At 46.8% G+C, this 13,231-nt stretch overlaps 1 protein-coding gene across 2 annotated transcripts; it reads right to left on the bottom strand.

Annotated features, from left to right (window-relative positions):
* Positions 1 to 4,143: 4,143 nt before the first annotated feature.
* AGTRAP (angiotensin II receptor associated protein) lies at positions 4,144 to 10,195 on the bottom strand (the record flags this gene model as incomplete). 2 transcript variants are annotated; one of them, XM_080358981.1, is made up of 6 exons in its annotated part: positions 10,125 to 10,195; positions 6,464 to 6,498; positions 6,115 to 6,226; positions 5,331 to 5,529; positions 5,085 to 5,123; positions 4,144 to 4,250 (listed from the first exon to the last, which is right to left on the bottom strand). In XM_080358981.1, the coding sequence occupies exons 1-6, from the start codon at positions 10,149 to 10,151 to the stop codon at positions 4,144 to 4,146; spliced, it is 519 nt and encodes a 172-aa protein (XP_080215107.1). In that variant the 5' UTR covers positions 10,152 to 10,195. The 2 variants fall into 2 exon arrangements, with proteins under 2 accessions (XP_080215107.1, XP_080215106.1); XM_080358980.1 differs by lacking the exon at positions 5,085 to 5,123.
* Between the last annotated feature and the right edge of the window lie 3,036 nt (positions 10,196 to 13,231).

The following is a 13,231-nucleotide window of genomic DNA, read 5'->3' as shown; positions in this document are numbered from 1 at the left end:
ACTGTTTATCTCATTCTCTTCTAAGAAAACATCTGAGCCTCGGTCACCCCTGTTTGCGAACAGACCACCTGTCCTTCAGGCAAACTCCTCCAGTAATCACCACAAACTGGGGAGTAAATCACTAAAGCAACCGGAGATAGTCGTGCAGTGTTGCAATTATCCTTGGGAACTGCCGTCACTGCCTTTCATACATCACCAAGCGTACCAGGAACAGAAAGATCCCATTTTTTTTGTTTTGCAGACAAGCAGAAATTGGCAACTACAGAGTGAACAGACAAAGCATGGCAGCCTTCTTTATGGTGCCTACCACTGCATGAAGAATAACCACAAAGTGCAGCGGACTGGTGTTCCATAGAAGCGTTCCTTGCATCCCTGGAATATCCAGATGACTAGTAATGTATCACAAAACGGTGTTATAAAGGATTTGAATTGTGAAAGGACACGAAACCATCATGTTTGTCACTGCTGTTTTGCTCCATGAACAGCTGGAACCTGGCACTGGACTACTTTTATGCTTAAGAACCTGGACATAATCTATTACTGTGATAACTCATAGTTTTCAGTTCTCCATTTCAGTTCTTTGTGCCAGGTACCAGGTTCTCAACACATTGCCATGATAAATTCATGTGGTGTTCTTCACCTCACTCATTCCTAATTTCGGTCTCATTGAGATCAGGAAGAGACAGTGGCTTTTAAAATCATATTTGTCTGCCTGCCTGAAACCGCTGCCACTCAGGACTTCAATGTAACCACTTCTGAGGAGTAGTTAATCTTACTCAAAAGGCAACAAGATTTTGTGAAGTGCTTTTTAAAAACTCCTTCTAAGGCCAAAAGAGATATTCCAGGCAAGCCACAGATTTTGCAAACTGCAAAATCCATGACCAATGGATTTCATATTAGCTTTGATGTTTCCAGCTAAAACATTTTACGCATGCTTGCTATATACACTTTACAGCAACACACTAATGCATTAAAACCTGAAACAAATCCAGTCAAGCAAACAAAAATTAAGCTGATCTATGCATTTCTGTTATAAGCAAAAAGAAGGAAATAGCACAGCTCAGAAAAAGTAAATCAAGCTCTTTCAAGTGAATGCCATTTTAGCATTATGATGACAATGACAGACCCATAGCAAACATGAAAAGTACCACACAGACAAGGTGAATTTTCCCATCCCTGCAGACCAGGGCTGATCCATTTCACCTTGCAAGGTGGGACCAGTGGTTGGTCCAAGATCCGGCTTCACCCGCCTTAGAAAAAAAAGGCTTTTCCCCTACTGCTCAGTCCCACAGACCCAACCATCGCATGAGCCTCTCGTTGCCACTTCGGGATCAACAGGCACACACAAGAGCTCTGAACCACAGAGAGGACAGTCGCTGCTTTGCAAGCTGAGGAACAGCTTCGTGTGCCACCAGCTGAGAACCAGCCGCTGTGCTGGGAGCGGTGGTGGCAGCGGGAGGGCATCACCCATGGCCCCAGCCCGGGGACGCCATTTTGGGCAGCTAGCACAGCCAGGGCGCACACCCCAGGGCTCGGTACCCCTGATGGCACACAACACCCCTCTCCTCATGGGCACTTACTCCGTCAGCCGCCGCTGGACACGCCGCTGGGCCTCGCCAGAACCTCAGGAACAGGACAGATACCTCTTTGTGCCTCCGAGCGCAGGGGCAAACCCTAATGCCCAAACCTCAGCTGCAGCTGGGTCGCCATAAGCAGCTTATCCCCCGCGATTAGCAACGCCGCCTGTCATCGGGGTTGCAGATGGCCGCAGGAAAGCCGCTCTGCCCCATGGCTAATTAAAGCCGCGGTCTGAGGGCGACCCAGACGAGGCGGGGTCCAGCCCGGGGTGGCTCCGCTCACCCGACCCGGCCAGCGCCTCAGGAGAGCGGGGACCTTCTCCTCATACCCGTCCTGTGCCAGGCGTCCCGAGCCCACCACAATCCGGCTGCTCCGGAGTTCGAGGCCGGGCTGCGGCGGTACGGCGGTTCGAGGCCCGGGCACGGCCGGCCCCCCACCCCCCCCACCGCCTGAGGGAGGATCCTGCACTGGACGGTTGTGGTTAATCCTAGAGAGCTACCAGCTCGGCAGCAAAAAAACCCATCACATCAGCACCCGAGGATTAAAAGAAAAAAAGTAAAGAAACCTGAGGAGAGCATTGCACCTGCTGCACGTCTGGCTGAGGAGACCCTGCTGAGAGGCAACACAGAACCCCATGGTGGAGCCAAGCTGCTGGGCTCCAGCACAACAGGCACAGTGAACCCCCTGCTAAACCAGGTATTGATCCAAGAATGTGTTGGTACTGCTGAAACAAACACCATCTTCCTCAGAAGCCAGGGGAGGGGCCTTTAGTTGGTTTTATTCTGATTTACTGCTCCAAATGAGGTGTCCTTGAGGCACAGTAGGACTAGCGTAACTCCTACCATGTTCTGCTCCCCTGAGCTCCCAGATGGGCTGAATTCTCCACAGAAAAGCACACAGCTGGTTAGCTAGATGGCTATTAATAGATTTTGTGGTGTCTTTTGCAAGAGAAAATGACTGGAAAGGCCTCACTAGATGTAAGTCTTTGTTTGTGCAAATACCCAACAAGCATTGCATTTAAAACAGTTGCTTTCAGGCTATGCTTCACAAGTCTAGGGAAGAAAAAAACCAGGTGTTTAAATGTGCTGTTCAGGGATCCATGCTGTCATGGTACAGTTCTGAAGGGCTGAAAAACAAACCAACACATTAACTATAAAGTTCTGCTCTGCCACTCCACAAGCCCCAGAAATTTCCATCCTACCTATTCTTCCTATTCCCTATTGCAGGGCAGCCTGCAAAATAAATGCACAACACTCATCTTGGGAGGGTAAACCAGACTATTGTGCACTTCCATGGCATTTACCATGTGCTTCGTCTCAACATCAATGATGGTCCAAGTACAGCAGCAGGTCAGTGTAGTGCTTGTGCAGCATAGTGGAGGAAGCATCTGCTTATGTTTAAAGTGATCGAACTTGGGAGAAAAGTGCTTGGTTTTAAAAATCAAAATGGCATGGTTCTAGAGGTTAGAGCAATGTAAACAGGGCTCTTGGTCATTGAAGAATCAATGCAACAACAGGTCTTGTAAAGGGAAATGCAAAAGATTAGTTTGTCGCATCCCACAGAGCTCACCATTGCAGTGTAAATAAACCCATATTGTCCTTTCCCCAATCAACCTTTTACTAGCCCACTTTCCCATTCACACATTTACAAGCGGTACCCTCCTCTTATCTGAGTAAAGCTTAGACTAAAAGCGATTGAAGCCCAGTAGACTTTCTGCCATAATGACTCTCCCAGGCTGCCTGGCTACAGTCCCAAACCCTCAGGAATACTGACACTATCAAATGAGACATAGGTGACCAGTGTAACTTTTTCTAACACAGAAAAACTGTGTTCGCTTTATAGTTTTCTTAGAAAAGTGTAACATTTCAAGTTCTGTTAAGATAGGCAGCTGAAGGCAAAAGGACATTTCAAGGCACATACATTCAACAGCCATTTTAAGGATCCTGAAGGACATTCAACTTGCATAAAAGCATCAGCAAATAAAACCCAAGACTAGATACTGGGAGGACAAGCAGCTCCCTGGCCCAGTAACAGCATTTTATACCAATCCCAGCTTTGTGCAAACCACCAGAGCTAACATAGGGAGTTACAGTCATGAATCTTGGTTAAATAACACCATCAAAAACAGCCCTCAGGAACTCCCAGATGTTTCCTGGAAATGCATCTGCATAAAAGCAGGCTAAACTGTATTGTTTGTGGGCAGTCCATAAGCCTGTTCAAGACAGCTTGTCCAGGAATATTTTGAGTGGTTCTTGTACTTACAATAGAGAGGATGCACAATACAAGAGCTGGAAGACTGCAGAAGGTGCATCCACTCACCCGTACAGAGGAGGGATTTAGGGGGATGGAGGAAAGGAGAGTACTGCGATTACAGAGTCACGGTGCTTATCATGCTATCTCCAAGATCTTCTGGACCTACTGCACAAACCCATCTGCCTACCCTTCAGGCTGGCAAAAGAAATGAAAAATCAGATCTTCTCCCGTCTTCCTCCATCAGAACAGATATGGGAAGAGCGGAAGGCTAGACTCGGTGAGGGAAGCGTCCGTTCTCTTGCAGAGCGTGCTTCAGTACGGCTGCTGGGCTGTCTTGTTTGGATCAGGCCACTGTGGAGGGGCATCCTGCTGATCAATTGGCTCATAGGCGCTGCGATCCTGTCCTGCACGGGTGACACCTGAATGGAGAGGGAAGAGAACAAGCTTGGGAACAAAACAAAACACAAGAACGAAACCCATTAGAAGGAACCAACAGCTCAGGGGCACACCACATCAGCTGCTCTAACAGCTCCCAGCACCTGTGTTCTCTCATCCTCACAGGAGGTAAGAAAATTCATCCTTCCAAAGGCAAAATAACCAAGATGCACTTGAACATACCTCTTCATTCCTTGAGAACTGCTCTCTTAGTATCCACATGGCTTTGTGGAAAGCAAGACCCACAATACTGCACCCCAGTGTAACAAGCTCCTATAATAGCACATTTCAGCAAGATCAAGTTTATGAAATCTAATGGAAAAATGAGCAGACAAAACCAGAAGCAGCAGGAACCATGGCTAGCTGACAGTATGGATGTAAGAGCATGATTCATCCATGAGCCATTCTTCCCAACAACACAGCTACGCCTCAAGTGTGCCACACAATGGCACTAAATTTGAATCCAGCAGTGTTCCAAATTTCACTATGAACAAGCTGTTTGTGGTACAAGAATGGTACAAAATCATGTTACTCTCCAGGGGATGAGAAGGGAAAAAAGAGACAGACAATGCGCATGGAAAGCTCTTTATAGGACGCGTGAGGCCGAGAGAAAGCACGGAGTTAGAAATAGAAATCCACCTTCTTTCCCCCTCATGCATAATCTAGCAAGAGGGGATGCTGCCTCTACTTCTCCCCCAGAAGGAAAAGAAAGGGTTGGCAAAGAGAGAACACCCAAAGGCTTCCAACACACAAGCAGGAGAAGGAAGAGAGGAAAAGTCCCTCAGTTCTATTGAATGAGGCAGCAGTGGTATCAGTACCCTTGTAAGCAAAATAGCTGTCAGACGAGGACTCCACGTCTGTAAGGGAAGAGAGGAAGAACGTAAATTTAAGGTTTATGACATACCAGAGCCACAAGATTGGAGAACAAACATGCACAAGAGAGCACAAGCACCGCTCTCCTTGGAAAGGGGGGCAGCATTCAGCTTCACAGAGCTCGGGCTGGAGGGTCTCCCTAACACCAGAGGAGGTGGCTCACTGATGTGCAAGCAGAGGAAGCATCCTACCTATGTTAAAGGTGTACTCTCCTCCGCGCTCCCGATACATCTGATACACCAAATAGCAGGACACAGGTTTGAGAAGAAGGCTGAAGATGGCCATGCCTATACTGAAACGCCTTGCATCGGTGAGATAGTTGTTTGGAGGGTAGAAGACAGAGACGTGAATGATGTCTGTGAGGACGGTGAGCAGCAGGCCAGTCAGGAACTGGAAACAAAGAAAATGGGACATGAACTGAATAGGGCATTAACTACAAGGAGCAATAGTCAACCACAACTTCTATTTCCTGCAATATCTGTGTTCACAGTGATGCCTTCACCCCAGTATCACACACTGCTAATGCTTGACACTGCCTCAGGTAGACAGAGATTCCTAAATGAATTATCTTGTATTTTGTGCATTATCTTCACATCTGTCAGAAACCTTCTCATGATATCTCTTTAATGTTCAAAGAAGGGTTTTGTACAGCCCCTCCAACTCAAAGCATAGTAAACGCTTTGAGTCCTCCCCTAGCATTATAAGTCACAACAGTAGGTAAAAAAAAAGGTAAGAATCAAGTATGCCTCAACTCTGAGAAACAAAATAACTCACAGTGAATACTTGTCACCACGGTTTGCAGTACTTCTAGATTTATATGCTCTCTTAAAAAACCAAAACAACCCAAACAGGGGGTTTGTCTTGTTCACTGCTATATTGGGAACAGCCAAAACTCATCACTGACCCAAAAAAGCTGTGTCTGCCCTCCACCCTCTCCCTGAGCAGCCTCATGGAGTCAAATACGCTCACACTCACCATCATGATGGCATCAAGAGAATCTCGCTGCACAATAGCCCAGATCCCCACTGCAAGGACACTGAAGTTTCCCCAGGCATAGGAGGCTGGAAACATGTGATTCATGCATCCCCTGCCAAACAAGACAAAAGCAAAACAAAACAAACAACAGCCCATATTCACCATAAGCCTGCAACAGTTTGTTTGCATTCATCCCTGTTCTCACCCAAACACCTCACTCGTAGATTTAGGATCTTCTTGCACACAGACAGGCACAAACAGGGAATGTTGATTCCCTGAGAATATCCCATTCCCACTTAGAAGGAATACCCTCATCTTACCCAGGCCAGACCAGTTACCAATCACTCACCACACTGTGAGCAGCCAATGTACCAGAATGATGGCCTATGAAAAAAAAGAAGAGAGAGGAAGACAGGTCAGCAACTTGGGAGAACTGTGGGAGGATCAACATGAAATGACACCATCTTGTTTCCAAGGGACAGGTGGAAGAGTGTCCTGGACCCATGAACCAGTGCAGAAAGCTGACACAGCAACTGGGATGGTGAAAACACAAACCCATTTTTCTCTGCTTCTGTTGCTGAGTATTTCCTGTGGTGCTACACTGTAGTCATTCATTATTACTGTCATCTCTGTCAACAGTTGATTCAGGGCCCACTTATTCTTTTCTAAATGGGTTATTGATTTTGGAACTCCAGAAGAGTTTGTACAGAAAGCTGTGCAATCTGATTCCCACTATGCTAGCACAGTTTCGACATGATCCATCTGTCATCCCATCACCAAGAAGCCCATGGAAAGTCATGCCTGCAGCTACCAGCAATTTCACTCCAGTCTTCAGTAAATCCTCCTTTTACGTCCATCCAGTCTGCTCAGCGCAGTGGTTCAACCTCACTGCAGGATCCACAGACACAAAGGTATCCTCTAAGAACCTGCATAACTGAGCACACAGCTCTTCATTCCCAGTGAAGCCACCAGCACCCAAACGCCGGCAGTGCCCTAAGCAGCAGTAAGATAATGCTGTCACAGATCCTGTGCTTTGCAAATGTCCTTAACGATCCTGATCCTTGCACTCAAGGGGACAAATCCCGGAATAAAGCATCTTACTCTAACAAGTGACACAAGGATTCTCTTCACCAACACTTGACATTTCTGTAACCAAGGAGACATACTCTATATGTTTTTTAAGATAGCAAATGCAAACAAGAATACACCACCCTCAGTCTTTCTTGGCACCTATATCCACGCACTCACTTGCTTTTGAGCCTGCTGGCCAATCTCAGCGAAGGGAGATCACCCATATTCACTCTTTAAACATTTGTGAAAACAAGAATATGGAAGACAAGCTCTGCTGGCAGCTTCATAAAAGAAACGCTGATGCCTGAACATATCAGAGGATCCATGGGAAACAGGCACTTTTCTGGTTTTTTTTTTTCCAGCTGTGAGATGGGCTCCAATTGGCATTTATACTGACCCCGGTACAAAAAAAACAACCCACAACACACCACCAAAGCCCCTCTGAAGCAAAAAATTAGGAAAAGAGTAAGCAGCAAAAGGCTGAATTACTTGATGGACACAGGAAAGCTGTATGCAGATAGGAGCATTATGACACTAAAAAAAGGAATAGTAAGATCTACCAGTGTGCTACCACATTCACTGACTTAAAATGTCTATCCATGCTCTAACAATACAAAACTAGTTGCTTGAGAAAGACATTATCATAGGACAGAGCTCCCACTTCACTGCAGTGCCCTAGCACATTTGTGGAGCATTCACCCTGTTGTTGTAACTTCAAACACTTCTTAAACAGATTTTTATTAATGTTATTTTTTTTAATTGCTCATGAAAGACTACAAAATGCTTTACCACTACCCCCTACTTTCCCTTCTCCCAAATTGTACCACAGAGACCAGGCAAAAACTGCTAATCAGTAAAATACAAGATGTTCTTGGATAAGAATGGAGACGTGCAAATAGCATTTACTCAAGAGACTATCACAACATCAGGGAAATTCTTAATTAGGTAGTATTTAATTGCATGTTACATACCCTGAAGTCTCACCAGTTAACATCATTAGGCAGGGTGGCTTGCTTTCTTTCTTTTTTTTAAAGCTGTCTAGATCAATATTGCAGTTAGTAAATTATGAAGTATGCTTAGTCATCAGCATAAAGTCAGTTAAACTAGGGCTGATGGTGTGAGGGACTGCTGAAATTTAAAAAAGGCATTCCCTTCCTGGCTATTAGTCCAATTTACCTGACAGTTCTTCAGGGCACTGTGGAATTAGCTGGTGATCTTGGTGTGTTTTAACATAGAAAATGTAGTGTTAATGAAAAATATTCTCTAAAGCTACAGTCACTATGTGAGATTAGATAGTTTGCAGGCAGTTTGCTGATGAGACAGCAGAAGAATTTAAATGGTTTTCCATCTGTTCAAGGACTTAAGCCTGTACCTAAGCAAGGCATACATTTCTTCTTTGAAGAAAATAACTCCTAAGACTTGAACTAGTGCTGAGAGCAGAAAATAAGAAAGGTGGGAACTTATTTTGTCCTGTCTTGATCAAACTCAAACTTTGCATTTCAACGCTCTGCAGAGTTATTGCAATAATCCTAGGTGTGAAGCATTCGCTACAAAGAGACCTCGAGGCTAAAACATTGCTGTGTTCTGGCACAAACACAGCTCAGTCATGCCGCTTTCTTGGAGCTGCTTCTCTCACAGGCTCATCTTTTTTAATCTCACAGAAACTGTGAGCAGATTGTGCCAATAAACAGCAGTAGTATGTGTTGTTTCCAGTCCTTTCTGAATAAGAATCTTCCCCAGCTTTCAGGTATGCTTCAGGGAAGCAGGCTCTAACTCAGGAACAGTACAAAGATGCAGGTACAATTAATAATTCCTATATTCCCCAGCTTTCCAGCCCCAGAGCAATACCAGCAGACTTAACAAGGAATTTCACAGTATCACAGTATGTTTGGGATTGGAAGGGACCTCAAAAGATCATCCAGTCCAATCCCCCTGCTGCAGCAGGAACGCCCAGGTGAGGCTGCACAGGAACATGTCCAGGTGAGTCTTGAATGTCTCCATTTCTTAATGCTGAAAACAGTTTGCCTGGGACAAACTCACTCTTATCTAAGAAGAGATTTGGGAATGGTTGTCTGAAACCAGGCAACATTTTAGTTGTGTTGTCATGGTGACAAAAAAAATAAATCAAGAAAAAAGAATAATTTCATCTGTCTGTCAGGGAAGGTTTCAATATCAAACACCAACATCCAAAGCAAAAAAAAAGTGTGCTCCTCCCAAAGTAAAAAGCATAATGCAACTGTGATATAAGTCCCTTATTTCCCATTTCTCTAGTTACCAGACATTGACCAAACTTTTCAAATTGCCCCAAATTGAAGCCCCCCCATGCCCCCCCCCAACAGAGATGCAATTTCAATCATCTACCAGGTGATAACCCCAAAGTCAGTGGGATCATACTCTGCCTGATGAGCAAAAACTTCGCCTCCTCAGGGTCTGGTGCAGTGTTTATCCTGGATTAGCTCTGGTCAGCTGAGCTGGAAACCTCCCTGAACACAAGTTAATAACCAGCCACCGTCGCAACCCACTTCAGCAAGTAGGAGAGAGCGCTGAAGTCATTGCCTGCGGGTCTTAATGACCAAGAGCTTTTGCAACGCTTGCCCATGTGATGAAAAAGGTTTAGAAACACCAGTCTTTCACCCTCGGAGGCCTCCACATCTCCTGCCAGGCCGCGGGCCGGGCACGAAGCCGGCCAGCCTGCCCGGGGACAGCGAGCCGGGCCCAGCGCCGCTCCCAGGCGACCCCGCCGCCCCTCGCTTCTGCTCCGCCGAGGGACAGCGCTGCCCCCGCACACCCCCGCGGCACTCCCGCTCCTCCGGGCCGCGCCTCAGCCCCGCCGCGGGCAGCCTGCGCCCTCCGAGCCCGCGGAGAGCGAGCGGGCGGCTGGCCCGGGGCAGCCGGACAGGCCCCTCCCCGCCGGAGCGGCCCGGCCCCGCGGCCCCTACCTTGAGGCTGACGGCAGGCAGCTCCATGGCAGCGGCCCACCCGCCCTGCCCGTGACTCCCGGCGGCCGGGCCGCCTCCTGTGGGGTTGGGCTGGGCCCCACCACCGCCCCGGGGAGGGCGGGAGGAGGCGGGACACCGCCCCACCGGGACCCGGCCCAGCCCCTCCGCCCGGCCGCGGGCGCTGGTGGCAGCTGGTCGGGGAGGAGGAGACCCGGGCCCTGCCCTGGGCCGTGTCCGCTGCCACAGGAGCTGGTGCACGGCGGCTCTGGGTGAGCCCTGGTGGGGGGCGAGCGGCAGGGAAATAGTCTGGATGCTCTGGCTACCGAATGTGGATTGCACGGCACCTGTGTCCAAACAGCCAGCACTGGGTTAAAAGTGTGCCTGGGTGAGTTTGTTGACTCCAAACACCCAGCCAGGCGGTTCTTCCTGCTACTTACACACATAATGCAGCTGAGGGAAGGTTCAGGCTGGAGTCAGTGTCCAGGAAGGCGTGTAGAGGACTTAGCAGCTTTCTGGAGAAAAATAAACCTTCTGTGTACACAGCAGTACAGTGACAGAAATGCGAGGAGTGACAACAAGAGCCCTGATAAACACTAATATAAAAACCCAGTTGCAGGGTGCTAGCTGTGCTTAGCTGTGTCACACAATAACTGAGTCAAGTTCAGGTCAGTCGTGGGGTTGAGCACTGGAGTCTGGACATGTAGCTAGAATGGTTGGCTGAAAAAGGTTATTAGGAAGGCGCTGGAGAGAGACTCGAACTCTCGTGGGTTACTCTGAGCAGTATTTATTGTAGAAGATTCGCAGGAACAGCAGGGTTGGATCACCTCCTCAGAGAGTGACAATCATACAGCCATACAGCTAGTCATTATATAGGGTTCTAACAGGCATTATGCAACTAAGCAAAATTTATCACTGTCTATCACTGTCAATGTCTTCAGGTTCCTTCCGTCCCAGTGGTCTACAGGTTTCACTTCTTTCTTCATGTTCCACTTGGCAAGTACCGAACGAAAAGTCCTTCGGTTGCATGGCTGGCTTTGAAGTTCTACCTGTCTCATTTGTTATCCATAGTTCATCAGTCTAGTACAGAAATCAGCAAACCTAAGAATAGCATTTATCAATGTCTAAGGGTACAAAGCAAGCATAAGGTAACCACGCTTGTGGTTCTGGGCAAGGGCTATACAGGGGACAAGCTGAGGCTTGCAGCTTTAGCAGCACAGCTTATAACAGTGATACAGGCCTAAAATCCAAATTTCCTATTTTCCTACAACATTGGCAGATGCTTAGTTGCTTCTTTTTGCCCACCATTTTTCCACAGAACTAGATGACCGAATTCTTTGCCCAAAAGCCTAGTGCAAATCATGAGTTCTTCATCTCTCATTCTGAACGCAAGCTTCTCCCATTTTAGAGCTAGGGAAGCTGATAAGTGATCAACCCAACCCCACACAGAACAGCCATAATGTCAGTGTTCTCCCCAAGCGTGGCAAATGAACTAACAGAACCAAGAAGTCAGGATGACCCCCCTCAAACTTTCCCTTCCTTGCCCAGTGTATGCTTTACCTATCTGTCGTGTAAGACTACAATGTTTCACTGGGTAGGTTGCTTTCTTGTCATCATTTATTCTTGCAGAAAAGATGGGGCCTCCAAGGAGTGAGCAAAGAGTCAGAAGCTCATTGCAGAAGCTGAATGTGGAAATGTATGAGCCATCCTTCAGTCTCATTTCCAGTTTGAGCAGTGCAGTGCAAGGTCATGCGTGAAAATCGTGCAATGCTGAACCTACACTCAGACAGCCTCAAAAAAGCCACAAATGCAGCCATATCTAGCCTGTCCTTCACTGCACCCTGAGTGCTATTGACTGCTAATGTGCAGCATGCTTGAAGGTCTCCCAAGACAAGTATTAAATGCCAAAATGAAACAACCTATAAAATGCTAACCAGAGGAATTAGCAGAACAAAACTGACTGTTTATTTCGGAATAGTAGGAAAAAAAGCTGCAAATGTCCCTCCCCAGGAATCTCCAAGTGTGCCACTCTACCATATGCAAGACTGAAATATAACTCATCTATTGCCACATACCACATCAGCTGTGACTTCATGTCTGTGTCTTGCAGGGAAACCCTGCCTCTATTCACAGAAGTAGTGGCAGCAAAGGAGATCAATGCTAGTGGTCCCAGTGGTGTCAAGGACTGGATTTTACCTTAAATGACAAAAAGATGTGACACCTGGGGTGGGAGGGAAGAGAAAGAGAGACTTTTGAATAGCCATATTGTTGGCTCAGTGTTTGGGCGCAAACTGCAATAGGAGTGTCCTTCCGCCAGGATAGGTATCTGTCAAAGGAGAACTGTTTGTTATTAAGACAAATTGTACTGTCCCAGTTTAAGTATGAGCACTGTTGAGATGCAGCTTTGTGAGGCCGTCTTTACTTCTTTCAGCACTCTCCTCGTTCTATCTGAGGCAGAGTCTCATTATCATTTATGCAGCATGAGCCATAATTTGCCTTGATGTGACTGCTGTTTAATGCAAGGCATTTGTTTCCCCTTGTACAATAAAAGCACTTTACTACATTTTGTTCATCAGTGTATCATGCAATTAATTCAGGCCTACTGATTATATCCTGGGCTTGCATGGCATGGACTCAAGGGACGTAGAAATGTCTTAATGATCTCATGGATGTGAAAACAATGAGAGCTATGATAGACATTATGCATTTGCACATCTCTCACACCTATCTGATCTGGGGAACTGGTTGTTTTTTATCGCTGCTTTGCTTTGCTCGTACCTTGTAAACTGTCTCTCTGTGTAACCTGCTGTCTCTGTTCCCTTCCCTAGGCTTGATAACTCAAAGCAACATAAACATGGTGAGAAAGATAAGCAGCAAGTTAAAGAAGACCTGCAGAGAGAAGCAGACAACCCAGGGGACTAGAAACAGGACACAGAGATTTTCCTGCCTAGAAGACTGATCCAGGTGAGTTCAGGTCACTGCAACTAATATCCAACAATTAGCTGCTTTATGTCAAATGTATTGGGTGGTATGTCTTGTGCAGACTGAGTAAAAACCTAATACACAGCTGGCTCCCTTCGTGATGGTATAAAAGTGAGGCTAATAGGGCA

The sequence above is a fragment of the Nesoenas mayeri genome, assembly GCF_963082525.1.
Source record: "Nesoenas mayeri genome assembly, chromosome: 24".
Taxonomy (NCBI): Eukaryota; Metazoa; Chordata; class Aves; order Columbiformes; family Columbidae; genus Nesoenas; species Nesoenas mayeri.
This window is presented reverse-complemented; position numbering and strand designations above follow the sequence as displayed.